This window comes from Thamnophis sirtalis, unplaced genomic scaffold (assembly GCF_051295495.1).
Source record: "Thamnophis sirtalis isolate CommonGarterSnake01/CBP01778 unplaced genomic scaffold, rThaSir2_p1.2 scaffold_3, whole genome shotgun sequence".
Lineage (NCBI taxonomy): Eukaryota > Metazoa > Chordata > Lepidosauria > Squamata > Natricidae > Thamnophis > Thamnophis sirtalis.
The window spans coordinates 122,957,887-122,974,476 of record NW_028261383.1 but is presented as its reverse complement, the minus strand read 5'-3'; the positions used below and the strand labels follow the sequence as shown (position 1 = coordinate 122,974,476).

Here is a 16,590-nt window from a genome sequence, read left to right as displayed (position 1 = left end):
AGAGGTTCTTCTCTTGCAAAGCTTCTTTTATTACTAGTCTTGGGCTCAGCTTTCAATAATCTTCCAGAAGCTCCTCCCATCTCCCTCTGTGCTGGCCTCTGCCCTTTGCACAGCAGGCCTCCTATTCCATCTGCTCTGTGGCTAATCCCCTCCCCTTTCCTTTGAGGAGAGAGGGTGTTGAGGAGAGTATTCTGGAGGGGCTTTTTTCCTTTCTGTTACACTGGCTCAGCCACCTGGCATTCTCTAAAATAAATGCTCTGGTGTCATAATGGCGGAGGTTTAAGGCCAGAGGAAACAAGTCTGGGTCCTGTCAAACAGCCTCAGCGGGAAAGTGAGTCACTCTGAAGCTTTAGATACATTTCAGCCCTGCCTTCTTCAACATGGTACATTCAAATGCATTTGACTCAGCTAGGGAGAGCATCAGGCAGAGAAAGCTAATTATTCACTAGGAAAAGGAATGGATCGTTTCCCATTCCCTTTCCTCCTTTCTGCTCTTTGAGGGTTGTATTTCAGTCATTACCACCACCACCCTGCAACTGGATGCTCTAGTACAAGGGTCACCAACCTTTTGGACCTCAGGGACCACTAAATTCATAATTTTAAATCCCGCGGACCACTAATATGATCTGCCTAATGACCAGCTGAGTGAGTGTGGCAAGGTGATCATGTGACTAGGTGGACGTTGCCAATTCGACGTCCCTCACATCGACGGGCACCTTGCCAGCCTCTACTCACCACTCCTCGCCTGCCTGCTTGGGCTCCTTAGGGCCCCAACAAGAAGCAGTTCCTGGAGCTAAGCAGCCACTATGAGAAAGAGTTGGCAAAACATCTCAGTTCAAATTGGATCTGACCGAGAAGGAGGCTCAGTAGAAGCATCTCACTGAGGACTACGAGCATAGGCTTTCCAAGCAGAGGGAAGACCTGCGGGAGTGCAAGTCCAGGTGACAGCGCCTGGAGGCTCAGCAGGCTGAGATGGTCAGCCAGTTCCAGACCATGACGCAGTCCCGCTGTAACGAGGCCCTCTGGCTCTTTGCCACCAGTGGCACTTCCCTTCACCCAAAGCCCTGCACCAGGAGGCTGAAGCAGACCTCAAGTTGGAATTTCTGCCCCCTTCCGACCCACACAAAAAGACCCAGAAGGGGGAGACTCTCTGCAGTAACACAAATGTTCATTGCACATATCTGGCCCAGGGGCGTAGTTTGAGGACCCCTGGTTTAGTGCAATATAAAAATAGTTTTTCTGTGGACGACCAAAAATTTCTCACAGACCACCAGTGGTCCATGGACCACCAGTTGATGACTGCTGCTCTATTAGAGTTGTATCACTGACTCCTCCATGAAATCTCTTCAGGACATAGGCTGCTGGTGGTGTTCATGATACTACTACTTGCTAAGGTTGATAAGGAGTTGAACTTTAGAAGGCACCTGGTTGCTTTCCCCCCTGCCCTGACTGGTTCATTGAACTTCTGTAATTTGATAAATGAGCTAAGATATCTCAAAGGAATTCTCTCATCCCAGCCTGAGAGAGGCTGACCAGACATTATAGAAAGTCAATTAAAAAGGCAAAGTGTGAAATCCTCAAGTCTTTCTGTTACCAGAATCTAGAAATGCTCTTAGGTCAAAATGGGATCACCTTCAGAGGGAGGAAAAGTGAGAGGCAAACTGAGATATGGAATACTTATCTTAATCATGCAGAAATTACTTACAGAGTTACCATGCCGAGTGATAATTCTCAAAATGTTTCTTGAAGAAATCATTTGTATTGAAAATTGCTACAGAAATTATTTTAAGAGCAGTATGTATATAAATGTAACGATTATTTAATCTGGATTTTTCCCAACAGCAATATTCTTTTTACACAAGTTAGATCTCAACTACAGCCCCAACACCTGGCATTGGCCCATGTTAGTGAAATCTGTTTCCTGTTTCAAAACTTCATTGCTGATGGTGCGCTTTCTAATGGTTCCACCACAAATGCGCGAACGACAAAAGCGCGCCTGACTAAACCGCGGTGACAAAAGCGCGCGACTAATGAGCGCCGACAACAGCGCACCGACAGAAGCGCGCTGTAACCTAACCCTAAACCTAACCCTAAACCTAACCCTAAACCTTACCTTAACTTAAATCGCGCTGTTGTCGGCGCGCTGTTGTCGGCGCGCTGTTGTCGGCGCGCTTTTGACATCGCGGTTTTAGCGCCGCGGTTTTGTCGGCGCGCTTTTGACGTTGGCGCTTTTGTCGGGTCACGCTTTCTAATGGCAATGCTGCTATCATGCTCAATGGCCTTGCTTCTACATAGGCATGAAGCGTATAAGCCCCCCCGCCCCTATCAAGATTTACCATGTTCACTTAACTTTATCTTCTTTCAAAGAAATCAGGATCATTTATGGCAACTCTGCTTCATTAAACTGAGAAAGAGTGAATGTCTCAGGGTAATTCCAGGTAGACTGGAGTATTTGAAGAACCTGAGTCAAATTAGATGCATTAGCTCAGGCCTGGGGGGAAAATGCAGTTTGTGGGTGGGTGTATGTATCTCTCCCCAGACACAAAACAGCCAAATTTAGCAGTATGATTGTACGGTATGAACTTTTATTCTTGTGGATATTCTTGTTTGAAAAGCAAGCCTTCTGTTCCTTTAAGCCTTTCAAATACTGGAAAAGAAACAAGTGTTCTGTGGGTCTTTGTAAACTGCTCTCCCCACATCCTCAAATATTGCCCATCACTTTCTGATATCTGGCCTCTACTGAGCCCAACAAAAAGACTGCTTCTTTACTAGAAGAAGCCTTTACTAGAAGACAACTGGAAGTACTCACCTGATCTCCTTATGTCCCACTTGCCCTTTTGTCCTTTGTGACTATAAGCAAGTCCAGATACTTTTCTTTCATCTTCTTTTGATTATATTAAGAAGCATATGTTCAAATTGTAGCTGTTGCAGTCACTCCATCCCTAAAGTCGTCCAATTGTTTGTGGTCTTCTGTCTTTTCAGTCTTTTGAGCTCCCGTTTCTTGTGCCAGCTTCTGCCAGCCTAGCAGTTCGAAAACATGTAAAAATGCAAGTAGAAAAATAGAGACCACCTTTGGTGGGAAGGTAACAGTGTTCTGTGCACCTTCAGCCTTTAGTCATGCTGGCCACATGACCATGGAGACGTCTTCAGGCAGCGCTGGCTCTTCAGCTTTGAAACGGAGATGATCACCGCCCCCTAGAGCCGGGAACAACTAGCACATATGTGCAAAGGGAACCTTTACCTTTACTTCCATTATTTTAACTATCCACACACTTCCTAATTCATATAAATTCCTATTGAATTATTTTCCTCTTGAATTCCCTCAAACTCCTGCCTGTGAATCCTCTCATCATTGAACAATCCTGTGATGGGTGTGTTGGGGGAGCTGCTCATGTGTCAGAAACCCCTAGCAATCCTCCACATGCAGAACCACCACTGTCAACCCACTGCCATTTTGACACATCCAAGCACTTGTTGCCATTCCAGAATTATGTTTAAACTGAAGAACCAGTCATGTTGAACATCTACTTTAAGGCATCACTTTTATTGAGCTTCCTGAATGCTTTCTTGTGTGTGCGCAGGCATGCTTTTGAGTCAATGTTGTCTCCTGGTGACTACCTGGACAAATCCCTACAGTTTTCTTAGCAAGATTTTGGGGAAGTGGTTTGCCATGGCCTCCTTCCAGAGGCCATGACTGAGCAAGTCACCCAGCTGGCTTCCTTTCAAGACAGTATTAGAACTCAGGGTCTTACAGGTTTTAGCCTAATGTTTTAACTGCTACACCAAACTGGCCCTTGCTGAATGCTTACAACAAACTCTTTTTAAAGCCATCAGTAAGCCTAGGAAAGGTGCTGCCTTAACATAGCTATAAGCCTAAGCAAGCAAGCAAGCAAGCAAGCAAGCAAGCAAGCAAGCAAGCAAGCAAGCAAGCAAGCAAGCAAGCAAGCAAGCAAGCAGGGGGCTGACTTTGTCTTTTAGAAATTTTTGCCAGGGCTCAGCCTTGACTTTCATCTTCACACACTGGAGCTTCCATCTCAAACCTATACAGAATCAATGTAAGGGTTCTAGAATGGCAGTGATAAAGCCTCCCTCAAATCAAATGCAACTACCAAGTCCCTCTGAACTCTGGTTATATTTATTAGAGGGAAGCAGGGGTGAGTTCCGGCAGCCGCTACTGCTGGTTCGCTCGTGGTCGCGCACCGCACACACGCTTGATATGTGCTGCATGCACAGGCGCAGTACTATAAAAATGCTTCTGCGTACATGCAGAAGCCAAAAACAAGATGGCAGCACCTATGGCACCGCTGGGAGAACCGGTTTGGGGGCATGGCAGGCCTGGGTGGGGTGAGAATGGAGATTTTGCAGTATCCTTCCCCTGCCACGTCCACCAAGCCATGCCCACAGAACCAATAGTAATTTTTTTTGAATTTCGCCACTGCCTCTTCTGGATTTTTGTTATGGTGCCATGGAAGTTTGTTGCCTTTGTGAAGATGATGTTCTCTTCATCTCTTCATTCTTCCTTTCTCTGCTGAAAATGTAGGAGCTTTTTTTTTCTTCAAGTTAAAAGAAGGGAAAAATTGGGAGACCTGTCAGCTCCTAGAAGTTGAACAGATCCCTTGCAGCATGATGCTGTGCACATCCATCACTAATATTCAAGGAGAAGGAGTGGTTGACAACTTTCATCTCAAGCTTAAACTACCACTGCTGTGACAATGGCATCTTAAATCTTATTTGGGTTGCTGGAAGAGGCTTAGCTAAAGGCAATTGTAAGCGGTCATTTATCAAGAACCTCTAAAGTGTTGTGATTGTACTAGAATTTGTATTATCTCTACACTAGGTTTGTTACCCATTGCAATAATGACTCTCATTATATAACCTTGCCATATGCAAGTAGCATCACGTAAGTGGATTGACATAGAGCAGGGGTGTCAAACTCACATCCGGCATCGTCATGTGACATATGACTTTCCCCCCTCGCTAACCCGGGTGTGGGCACAGCCGCCATGTGATGCATCTGGCCCTCGGGCTGCGAGTTTCATAGCCCTGACATAGAGTATCTTTGATACAGAAGATGTTACAGGTATAAAGTTGGCTGTTCCTCCAAGTTCAATATTCTTGCATGTTTCTGATGGGAGAAATCAAGCAAAGGAAAACAATTCTGGGGTAGCAGCTGCCTTCAGAGAGGCACTGATCTTTCTTTCTGGCTTGTGAGAAGCACATCTACAAACTCACTGTGAACATGATTACCCCAGATGACTTTAGGTTTTCTCCTTTTATTACATTAAAACATTTTATCTTGGAGATGATATTTGGAGGGATTTAGGATGCATATCGTGCATTAAACATCAGGGGAGGTCAGCTAGAGGCCTGTAATATATAGGAGGGGAAGGATGTTTTTTCATATATGCTTATGCTTAGCCACTTAGAGAAGGCTGTAAAAATCACTGTGAAGTGGTATATAAGTCTTAAGTGCTAGTGCTAGCTTTACAAGCTATAGATTGGGGTTTATAGGTCAATGTTATGCCCAAAAGGTTTCTAGGGCATGTGGAGTGACTTGTTCAAGAAATCATAGGCTGTCCTTTCCTCTCTTCCCCCATTACAGCAGAAGTCATGTGGCAAAGGAGGAACTGTTGAAGAATTGCACTTACTTCTTATGCAAAGGCCTGCATGCTCCCATGGACCTCGTCTCCCTCCGCATGGCCTCAGGCAAGCGGCTCTTCTCCTTCCTTAGCTTTGGCTGGGGTTTTGTCTCTGATGTGGATATTACCAGCGAGAGGTACCGCAAATTGGGTAGTGCCCGTTTTACAGTGGGCACGTTCCAACTCCTCACTTCACTCCAGGTTTACAAGGGCCGCCTCTCCTACCTGCCAGCTGAAGTACAAAGCTCTGCCTCAAGTTCCTTGCCTCCTACAGGGATGAATGCCTGCCCCTCACCTCAGCATCCACCTCACCAGGTCTCCACTGCGAACGGGAAATCTCCTGTCAGCATCCTCCCTCAGCCTGCCTCTTCCCTCCTGAAGGAGGATTCTGTGCTGGAAGACTCCTTGTTGGTGCCCTTTGAGCAGCCAGTTCCCAAGCACTGGACTGTTGTCCCCGAGGAGGAATTTGTTTCTATAGTTGGCATTCAGCAATCCCACCTGGGAACAGACTTTATTATAGCTCCCACAGCCAAGCTGTTTGATGATGCCATCCACCTCTTCTATGTAACTGCTGGCATTTCCCGGATGGGAATGCTCAAGTTATTCATGGCCGTGGAGAAAGGGAATCAGTTGGCTCTTAACAGCCCTCATGTCCACTACGTGCCCGTGAAAGCCTTTCGGCTGGAGCCCCTAGAGCCCAAGGGCTTTATGACCGTAGACGGCGAGGTGTTGACATGTGAGCCAGTGCAAGGACAAATACACAACCGGCTAGCCCGTATTATTGGTGGCTCCTGAATGAGCATCAGGAAGAAACAGTGGAAAGAGTTTTGTGACACCACTGTGACACACTCTGGAAAATTGTGAAGAGATCTCCAAATGCTGCATCTACTCCATTAAAAACACCATCAACATCGTTGACAGGGATAATTCTCAGGGAGAGCTTGTCTTTTTCTGCAGCTTTTAATTGCGGTGTAAATAGTGGAGCAGCTTGTCTTGCCCACGACTTCTCCCTAAGCTGCTGTGCAGTGAAAGATTTTAGAGTCTCCTTGCTCTCTGTGTTGCTGTAGCGGAATATGCCTTCAAATTAAACCAAAGCCACTTCCACACCCTTCTGTCTGGATAAAGGTGTCTTCATAATCCTTTGCCACTCGGAGGGCCAATTTTATGATTTTTGTAAGGAGTATAAAACACATACATACATGCCTTGTGTTTAGTTGCTTATTATTCCTATGGAGAAATGAAAGACCTATTTTGAAAAAAATAATGTCTGTCATGCCTGCATTGATTTTGGATTGCTCTTTTCAAAAGACAAAGCACTTAATGTAACACTTCACCATCTTTATCATTCAAATGCAGGAAGGTAATTGAAACACAACCTTTCTCCAGGACACAACAGTTCTTCAATTAGATGCACATTCAATTAACAACTTGCAGGTTATTTCCATAAAAGTCCAAAGTGGCACCTTTATGCATTCACTTTCCTTGCCTATTTTCCTGGCTAACTTTGTAGTAACACAGTCCATCTGACAAACTACAGATTATTAGTAGATTAAAGGCAGCTGTCAAAAATGGGATAGTGGCCATCTTTTTATTGTAGCCTGCTGTTTCTTTTTAAACTACTAATGCAGACAACTTATAGTTAAGGGCAAGACAGTTTGGGGAGAGGGTTGTGGTGTCAGGGCTATTGATAGTTACAATTAGAGCCCAAACTGCTATTATTAATCTAAAAATATGAAAAATTTACCCACACACACTTCCCAGAAACTCTGGATTGAGCAGTATAGAACTCATCATAATAAAGGAGAATTTGGAGAATGAATGCTTTAACTATACAGTTGCTTTCAATTTACATTCAAAGCCTTTATGATTGGACCTATAACATAAGATGTGGGTTGAAAGTGCTTTTGAAGAACTGACAATTTCTACTCATCCACCCCAATGCAATTCTTTGAAGAATTATGTGTATCCTCCCAAAAGTAGAGTCAGGTCCTGGTGAACAGTTCAGAAGTTCCAATCAGTCCCAGAGGAATTTAGAGATGTAGATTTGCTATAAACCCCCCCCCCCCCACTCTGTAGCTTTTATAATCCAAACTGATAATTGAAGTAGACAAATGTGTAGTTTCCTGTCCTTACAAACTATACACACGAGATAGCATTGATTGCTACTCTAGCAAAGCATCAGATCTGAAGTTATGTAATGTATCTTTAAATAGAATCAAACTGAAGTCCTGGTGACTTAAACATACCCATGTAGTGCTATTGGCAAAAATATAAAATTGCTTTGTCATGGCCTTCTTCTGGGGATGTGTATTCAACTCCCAAGTCAAGTGGAGATCACAGGTACTCCCCGACCCTGCTTAGCTTTTAAGATCAAGATTGGTCTTGTGCTGCCATCTGCCAAGTAGGATTTTATTCTAGCACTAACTTTGTAAGGGTAGAAGATATTACCTATATTACCCAAAATATCTATTACTAGATATTACTACTATTGGCCACATTTTGAATGGCTAACAATTAACTAACTAACAAATTTTTACCGAGTTTTGTTATGAATAGCATTCCCCTGAAATTGCTATGTACAGATACATCTCTTCAAGAGGATTTACTAGTCTTGAAGTCTGTATAGCATCTATTTGGACTTCAACCGTTTCATATTAGGCTAACTTCTTACAGATTTTAAAAGCAATACAAAGCACATGCAAGTTGAATTGGCGTCCATCTTTGGCATGTATTACAGATAGTGGAGACTATATTTTAAGATGAGGTATATGTATCTTATATTTGATAAACACTGGCTTTGTTGAAACAGCTAGGTTACCAGGCTGGTTACCAGAAATTTTCCAAAATCAAGACAGAGGCACAGTGTAAAAATATTTAAAGCACAAACGGATGTGGAGGCCAGATAAATACATCAATACAAGCAATTGTTACTTAATCTGTCTGTTAGGAAAAAAAGCAGAGATCACATATAATGGCCATTGGGATATACAGGCATAGATGAGAACCAATTTCCAGTGCAACATCATGCTAAACATAAGTGGGTAGCAATGGGGAGAGTTCTGCTCCCCCCCCCCAATTTTAAAACCGTGGAGTCAAATAGTTGCTGCTTGGGTGACTTTGACAAAAGTGTCAGCCTCAGGGGGAACATTTGTGATTCAAAACAATGAACCATTATCCAGGGCAGACTAAAACTGAGTTCTATCAGCATGCTGAGTTCCAAGAGAAAAAGGGCAAAGCAGCCGACTTCTGTTTTCACAGACAAAATCTAGTTTTCATATCATGCACCTGATGAGGCAAGCTTGTTCCTGGCCTCTATAATTGCAAGGATCTTTAATCTTGTGTAATTAAAGGGGGGGGGAGAGAGGCTTGGAGCAGCTTTTGAAAGTGCTAGAGTGGATCTTTTCGGGTCAGAGGCCTCAATTGCTTTACTTCCCAGGCCTTTCAGAGGACATAAACTATACAGCCCAATAATATGTGTGTGCATCCTCTTCAATATTTATTTTACAAGGCCATTGTTCTAGTTTGAGGATAGTGTACATCACTCCACTTTTTGTATCTTCCATAATAGTTTACGTTGTCTTCTAGAGCAGAGATGAAGATTGTGACAAATCAGACATTAAGGGGTGTCTTTGCACCAAATGACGATAGTCTAACATTCTCTAGATGCACCTTGCTAAAAAAAAGGAATTGTATGCAAATTTAAAGAAGTGATTACTGTGTTGCACAAATTTACGTATGCTCTTAGAGACGTAAATGTGCTTCTTCTATCCAAAACTGGCCAAAGGAGAGAGAAAAGAGTCTTCTGATTGCAAAATAACACAAACAGGAATATGATGTAACATGCATATTAATACAGAAACCAAGGGAAGTAGGATTGTTTAACAGATCCTGTGATAATCAGCACAATTATTGAGGAAGCTTCAACTGTAGTAAAGGAAGCTGAGAGTGAAATTGAGGAGATGGTGAAGTTTAGCACCTTGAAAATTTAAAGGCGAGAAGGAAGGGTTCCAGAGAAACCCTCCTAGTGAACGTATATTATAGCATTCACAAGCCCTACCAGGTAAATGGTGATCCTGGGAATGACATGTCACTCAAACCCTTGATGTGTTGATATCCCTTTCAAAGTTTCAGGGATACATAAACCTGACGCTTCAAGCTGAAACGACACACAGCATGAACAGCCAAATCTATGAACAGCGGTGAACATAACGGCAAGCCACTTTCTCTCCTTTATTACTGCATCTTAATTAGCCAAACAAAATTTGCCAGTAAAAAAAGATTCATCACACAGTACTTTATACATATATTGTAAGCAACCAAGCATTCACAGCTGCAAAAGTAACATACCCCTAAGCATTGCCCCATATGACAGCTCCATTGGTTTTAAATACTGTACAGAATCAAGTCTATAAAGTTTAGTAATATTTCTTTTCCCTTTCCCTCCCCAGCACTTAACAGATAATTTTAATTTATACATCACAATCATGTGGCCCATCTCAAGACTAACAATATGCCTCATGCTTTGGCTTCTTGGTGTGTATGTATAAGCGCTGTCACTTTGACAGTCTCTTCACTCTGGATTACAGACATACACCCAAAAAAGTTACACGGCTGCAATATGCCCAGTGGCAATTGCATAATCTAGAGCTTCACATTATTCAATAGCTAAAGGGGGGGAGGGGGGATGTAAACTTCTGTGCATGCCACTGGTAAGGGCAAAGAACAGCAAGGATAAAAGGGACAGTGCTTGAGAATGTAAAAGATGTCAGCAGGTTCCAAGGAGGAAAGAATGGGTAAAATCTTCCACAGGGGCAGAATGGAGCAATTCAGACAAGTTCTTCATTGTGTTTTGAGAAAAGGTAGCTCTCCTGTAAGCTTGCATAATTAACATTTTTCATGGCTCCTCTCACCTTATTAAAGCATGTTGGCAGTTTACATGATTACTATGTGGAAAAAGGCAGGCTTTTGAAAAGGGTCATCACGTTAAGATCGGCAGCTGGTTAATTCTCTCTGGGGAACATAAGGTACCATTATCTCATCTGTGTAAGAAATCTGACAATACCTCAGAACAGAATTGCCTTTCTACACAATTAATAGCGGGTCTGGTAGTGCAGGCAACAGGTAAAATCTATTCCTGACCTCATCTGACGACTATATCAACCTAAGTACTCTGAGTTCTTATAAAGTTGGGCTCTTCTGAGTCATAATTGCTTGGGCCCCGATAGCTTGCTTGCTGCAAGCTCTTAAAAACAGAGAAATGCTATTTCTCAAATGTTACTCTGCAATACTAAAATAATTCATCCACTACATTCCAAGCCAACACAAGATTTGTGTCATCTCCCTCAATGTTCTCCAAGTGGATTCTTCTCTTGGGAGGGTGACTTAAGAGGGACATCTAAGTTGTTATCAGAGTAGGAATCATCAAGGTAAATAAATGTGAAGCCATGCAAAGATGGAGGAAACCCCAAATGAAAAATAGAATGCAACTCTGTTTTGACTGCAGGAATGTGGACAACTAACCAAGTGAAATTTGTTGTGGAAGCATGCATTTTCAGTTCCCTGCAACCACTCCTTCGTCACAATACCATTCCTGGAAACAGCTAAAGCAAATGATACAGAATCTGGGAACCATGAATAATATTAATGAAAAGGATGTGATTTTATTTAAAGATGCTTGATTAGAGAGACCCACTGTCTACCAGAATGTAGACTTGGTTGTTGTAGAGTTGATATGAATCCATGGAGATATAGAGTCAGGCAGAATTGCCACTTTGCAAGCACATAGGTGAAAGCAGAAATTCAGAAATTATGGTTTGCACCATGCGATATTTAGAGAATTGTCCTGAGGTACCTTAATGTTCATAGTTAATTCTATAATGTTTGTGTATCCAAGAGAACAGTGAACTATGTTATATGCACTATTCCTCTTCAAGGCAAAGTGGAACAAGATATGCTATTGTACACTTAAGACAGACCAAAAGTCCCAAGTGCTCATTTGACAAGTACAGCTTGTCTTGTGCTTACTTGCTCCTCATGATTAAGAGATTAAGCAATTAAGGAAAGCAAGCTGCTTACATTTATCGTTTAGTGGCTTTCGTACAGCACGTCCCCTTAGTTCCAATATAGTCAACAGTGAAAATAACTAAGAATGATGCAGAGCAGAAACGTGGGCTATTTGTTTCCTTCTAATCAACAGACTTTAGTGAAGTTAGGTCAGGCAGTAGAAGAATACTACAGCATTACATTTTCCAACTAGATACTGAATAAAGATCTTTCAGGATTTAATCAAAGGCAGTCCCCGTTTTCAGCAATATCCACAGCACCCAAGAACTCAAAACAAAGAAGAGGTCGTCACTTCATTGACTAGGAACTGAAAGATCCAATTCCAACTGCACTTAAGTTCTGAAATGGAAAGACCACAGCACCTCTCTTTACAGAATCAAGCCCCAAGGGGGAACATCATTTGTGTGAGAAGGGATGGGTGGTGGTGGAGGGAAGTGATTGTGTGTGTGTGCTCAATCACCCTGTGCATCTGGAATGTGATTAAAAAGACAGCCTGAAATGAGTTATGGAATTCTGCTTCTCTATAACAAACCAAGCCAAGGAGGAAGGGGTGCAGTGAGACAGTCTATTTATTGTTAACAACTTTTGCTAGGTTCTTCCTCCCTGTGCCCCCCTATCTTTCTGTGTGCCTGTCTGTCCCTAACTTGGATTTATTTTTTTATTTATCTTCTGTCCACTCGGGGATATTAGCCTCTACTAAGGTAGCCCGGTACAGCTTCAAGACACCACGGATGCTTTTTATGAACCCTTTAGACAATGGAAAGAGGGGGAACCCAATATCAGGGTAGCCACTCCTCTCAGGGAGAAAGCTCCTGTAGCTCTTTCTCCTTTTCTTTGGTTTCACACTTGGCTGAGTGGCAGAGTCCTGAGAGGCTTTACCCTCATCTGATACGTCTCTGGCAAAATGTGCTTCTCTGGCCTGGCCCATGCTCTCAGAGTCTGAACACTGATGGGTGTCACTAGCAGCCACTGTTGACATTCCGCAACCGGAGTCTTCCAGCTCCTCCTTGCCATCAGAGAGTTGGCTAGCTGCTCCTGCAGCCCCTAACTCTTGCTCTCCCAATGGCCCCATACTGTCTACAGGACTCTCAGCCAGAATGCCTCCTGCTGAGTGCACAAAGGAAGACTCTGCCAGAGCGGCGTGATCATGGCTCCTCTCCACCAGTTCATTGGTCTCCACCCAAGACTCAATACGGTGGATCAGGCGCCAACCGTTACAGCAGAAATGCTCATAGATCTCCTGCTCAAAGACTTCTACGGGCTTGCGCAGCAGTTGCATCATTGACTGCACCACACGGATCAAAGCCATTTCGTTGTAGCATCGGCTGTTTTCATAACCCTCTTGTAAGCCCCGGTCACTGTCAAAACCAGCTTCATTGTAATAAGGCTCATTGACTAGGATAAGCCCTAGTAGTAAAAAAAAAGTGGGAAGGGGAAAGGAAGGTAGAAAATAGTGGGAGAAATAAGATATTTAGTACATGTGTAATTTGGAAATGTACATGCATGGAGACGGAACATGCTTTACTTAAAAATATAATTGGAAAAGAAACAGAATATACAAATGCATCAGGACAATGAACATACTAGAATGAAGATAAAAGTAAGAAACAAATACTCTCTATTTTGGAAAACCGTATTTTTAAGACTACTTTATTTTTTTATTCAGGGTTGGAGATCAAAATAATCTTTTTGAAGTGCAATTGTTCCAAATTTGAATTATTAATCCCAATTTACTGGGTTTTATTATTTTGTGAAGTTGAACTCCTCAACCATGGAAACATTTGATGAAAAGCCACAATATAATCTCTCCAAGATTTTGGAAAATGACAAAAATCTGTTACCTTTTTGGACATATTTGAGGAGAAAAAATTTCTAGGCAGAAGGAATGCTATTTTAATATGAAGGGCATTAAGTTTTGGACTAATGCTTTCTTGCTTTTACTTTTTCAAAGTACTTCTAAGAAAAGGCCCGATAGCAGCTTTTTCTTATAGGTTCTCTATATATCAAGTCAGATGTTCAAATTAATGCCTCCCATTGTTAAACAAAACTAGGTAATTTAGACAGTATGTTAATATGAGGAATTGCCTTATTTTTTAAAAAAAATCAAACTCCCCCAACTTGTTTGGAGATACTGTTACAATCTAACACAGAAGATGTACCATATACATGGATAAACCACCATACAATTCTTTATGCGACACAAGCCTAATGAGAAACACGCCTACTGTATGTTTTCAAAACATACAATAATGTCGGAATTATTAATCTCATTTTTTACTGTTAACCATTTTGTTATTAATACCGTGTTTCCCCGAAAATAAGACAGGGTCTTATTTTATTTTGACTTCCCAAATTTTGCTGGGGGGGGGGGGGCTTATTGGTTTGGGGTTGCCGGGTGGCTGCTCTCTTGTGAGCGGGCACCTGAAGAGCTGGTCACAGCCTCAGGGGCAAACGGCTGTGTTGCACTGTCGCAGCAGCGCAACAAAGCCACCATGAGGTGACCATGCTCATGGGCAGCCGCCCAGCAATGCCCCTTTCCAGCTGGGCAGAGCACTACTCACCGACCCAGTAATATCCCAAAGGCGCTAAGCTGCGTGGCGCTCTCCCTGGCTGGAAAGAGAGGTTGCGCGAGCACTTGTTCTGCCTCCAGCTCACGTGCCTCCCTGCCTCACCATGCCCAACTCTCTCTGCAGGGCTGGGCCAGGGCGCCGCCGCCCCCGCACTGCCTCCGCCATGCTCCAAGCATAACCGGCTTCCAAACTCCGGAGATCTGCTGCCGAGTCTTCCAGCAGCGGCCGCTCTGGGACTACGCTCTATGGTTGTGGGCTGGCTGCAGGAAGACCAGTCTTCCAACAGCAAGCCCACAACCATAGAGCGTAGTCCCAGAGCGGCTGCTGCCGGAAGACTTGGCAGTGGATCTCCAGTGTTTGGAAGCCGGTTATGCTCGGAGCATGGTGGTGGTGGTGGCTGCAGCGGTGGTGGCGCCGCCTTGGCCCAGCCCTGCAGGGAGAGTTGGGCATGGTGAGGGAGGCAGGCACGCGAGCTGGAGGCAGAAGAAGTGCTTGCGCAACCTCTCTTTCCAGCCAGGCAGAGCGCCACGCGGCTTAGCACCTTTGGGATATTACTGGGTCGGTGAGTGGTGCTCTGCTCGGCTGGAAAGGAGCGTTGCTGGGCAACTGCTCATGACAGCAGCTGCCCGGCAACCCCCCGCTCCATCTTGGCACAGCGCCACCCACCAACCTAGCCGTATCCCAAAAGCGTCATGCAATGTGAGTGCCTTTGCCCCCTTCCCCTGGCTCCTGTGGCTTTGTGCCTTCGGGATATCGCTAGGTTGGTGAGTGGCGCTCTGCCTGGCTGGAGGGGGGGGGTTGTCCAGGGGGTTTATTATTGGGGGAGGGCGTATATTTTTGCCCACAGGAAATATATGGCATGGTCTTATTATTAGGACATGTTGTAATTTCGGGGAAACACGGTATAGTTTATAGATGACAGGCTAACAATTTGCAAGTAGATTTACTGTATTTTTTAGAGTATAAGACGCACCTTTTTTCCTCTAAAAAGAGGCTGAAAACCTGGGTGTGTCTTATACACCGAATACAGCATTTTTTGCCTCCTGAAGCACCGTCCCCTTCACCAAAATGGCCGTGCCTAGCCTTATGGAGGCTTTCAGAGATATCCTGGGGGCTGGGGAGGGCAGAAATGAGCACAAAATGGGAAGTTTCTTGCCCTCCCCCCCCAGCGCCCAGCAGCACTCTGGACGCCTCTATAATGCTATGCATACATTTTGTTTGACAAAGAAACGGCCCGTTTTCATGAAAAACGGACCGTTATTTGCTCTTTTTTGGCCCCCCATCCTGCAGGAGCACTCTACAAGCCCCCGAAGGCTATTCATGCCTTATTTGAAAAAAATGGGGCCGTTTTTGTGAAAAAATGGCCTGTTTTTACAAAAAAAACAGGGCATTTTGGGGAGGTTTGCAGAGTGCAAAACCTTTTTTTCCCATTTGGAAAGCTGTTTAGTTAGAGTGCTTGATGAGTTTTACGTGCTGTAGGTTGTCAGCGACTTCCTTCTTCAGCACAAGGATAAATACACCTGGAAACATCTCCTACCCACTCTCTCTCTCTCTCACCTACCTACTGTATTTCTGTTTCTATCCCTTTCTCTATCTACTACCTACCTACCCTCTCCCTACTTACCTACTTATTTCTCTCTCTCTCTCTCTATCTACTTATATACCTACCTACCTACTCTCTCTCTCCCCTTACCTATCTACTGTATTTCTCTCTATTTTCTCTCTCTCTCACTTTACCAACCTATCTACTTTCTCTCTCTCTCTCCCCCTACCTATCTACTGCATTTATCTCTATAGCTATCTACCTACTGTCTCTCCCTACCTACCTACTGTATTTCTCTCTCTCTCTCTATCCCTTTACCTACCTACCAACCTACCTAATCTCTCTCCCTAACTATCTACTGTATTTCTATCTCTCTCTATTTCTCTCTCACTATACCTCTACCTACCTACCTACCCTCTCTCTCCCTACCTACCTACGATATCTCTCTCTCACTCTTTCTCTATACCTTTATCTACCTACCTACCTACCTACCTACCTACCTACTCTCTCTCTCCCTACCTACCGTATTTCTCTCTCTTTCTCTCCCTCTCTATCCCTCTATCTACCTATCTACTTTTAAAAAAATTGCCTCTTCAAAACCTGGGTGCATCTTATCCTCCGAAAAATACAGTAGTAGTTTAACACTGAAACTTTTTTGGCATGTTTTGCAGGGGGTGGTAAACTAATATTGTTACATTAATCAGAATTCAACCAGGGAGAACGTAAGGTGTATATGCATTAGTTTTAGGTTTTTCAACTTTTTTTGTTAATGTCT

General features: G+C 43.6%; 2 protein-coding genes across 6 annotated transcripts in view; one reads left to right on the top strand and one right to left on the bottom strand.

Moving 5' to 3' along the window:
* SPHK1 (sphingosine kinase 1) overlaps window positions 1-6,746 on the top strand; it is a 38,155-nt gene extending 31,409 nt beyond the window's left edge. Inside the window, exon 5 of one of the 2 annotated variants that reach the window (XM_087709885.1) lies at window positions 5,606-6,746. In XM_087709885.1, coding sequence (XP_087566011.1) covers window positions 5,606-6,434 — 829 coding nt within the window. In that variant the 3' untranslated portion in view covers window positions 6,435-6,746. Of the gene's footprint in view, window positions 1-5,602 lie in introns of both variants that reach the window. The other variant, XM_087709884.1, reaches the window with a different exon arrangement.
* A 3,110-nt stretch (window positions 6,747-9,856) lies between these two features.
* UBE2O (ubiquitin conjugating enzyme E2 O) overlaps window positions 9,857-16,590 on the bottom strand; it is a 66,495-nt gene continuing 59,761 nt past the window's right edge. For 3 of the 4 annotated variants that reach the window (XM_087709878.1, XM_087709877.1, XM_014060591.2), the window contains one exon: window positions 9,857-13,109. In XM_087709878.1, the coding sequence (XP_087566004.1) occupies window positions 12,361-13,109 (749 nt within the window). In that variant the 3' untranslated portion in view covers window positions 9,857-12,360. The remainder of the gene's footprint in view (window positions 13,110-16,590) is intronic. The other variant, XM_087709879.1, reaches the window with a different exon arrangement.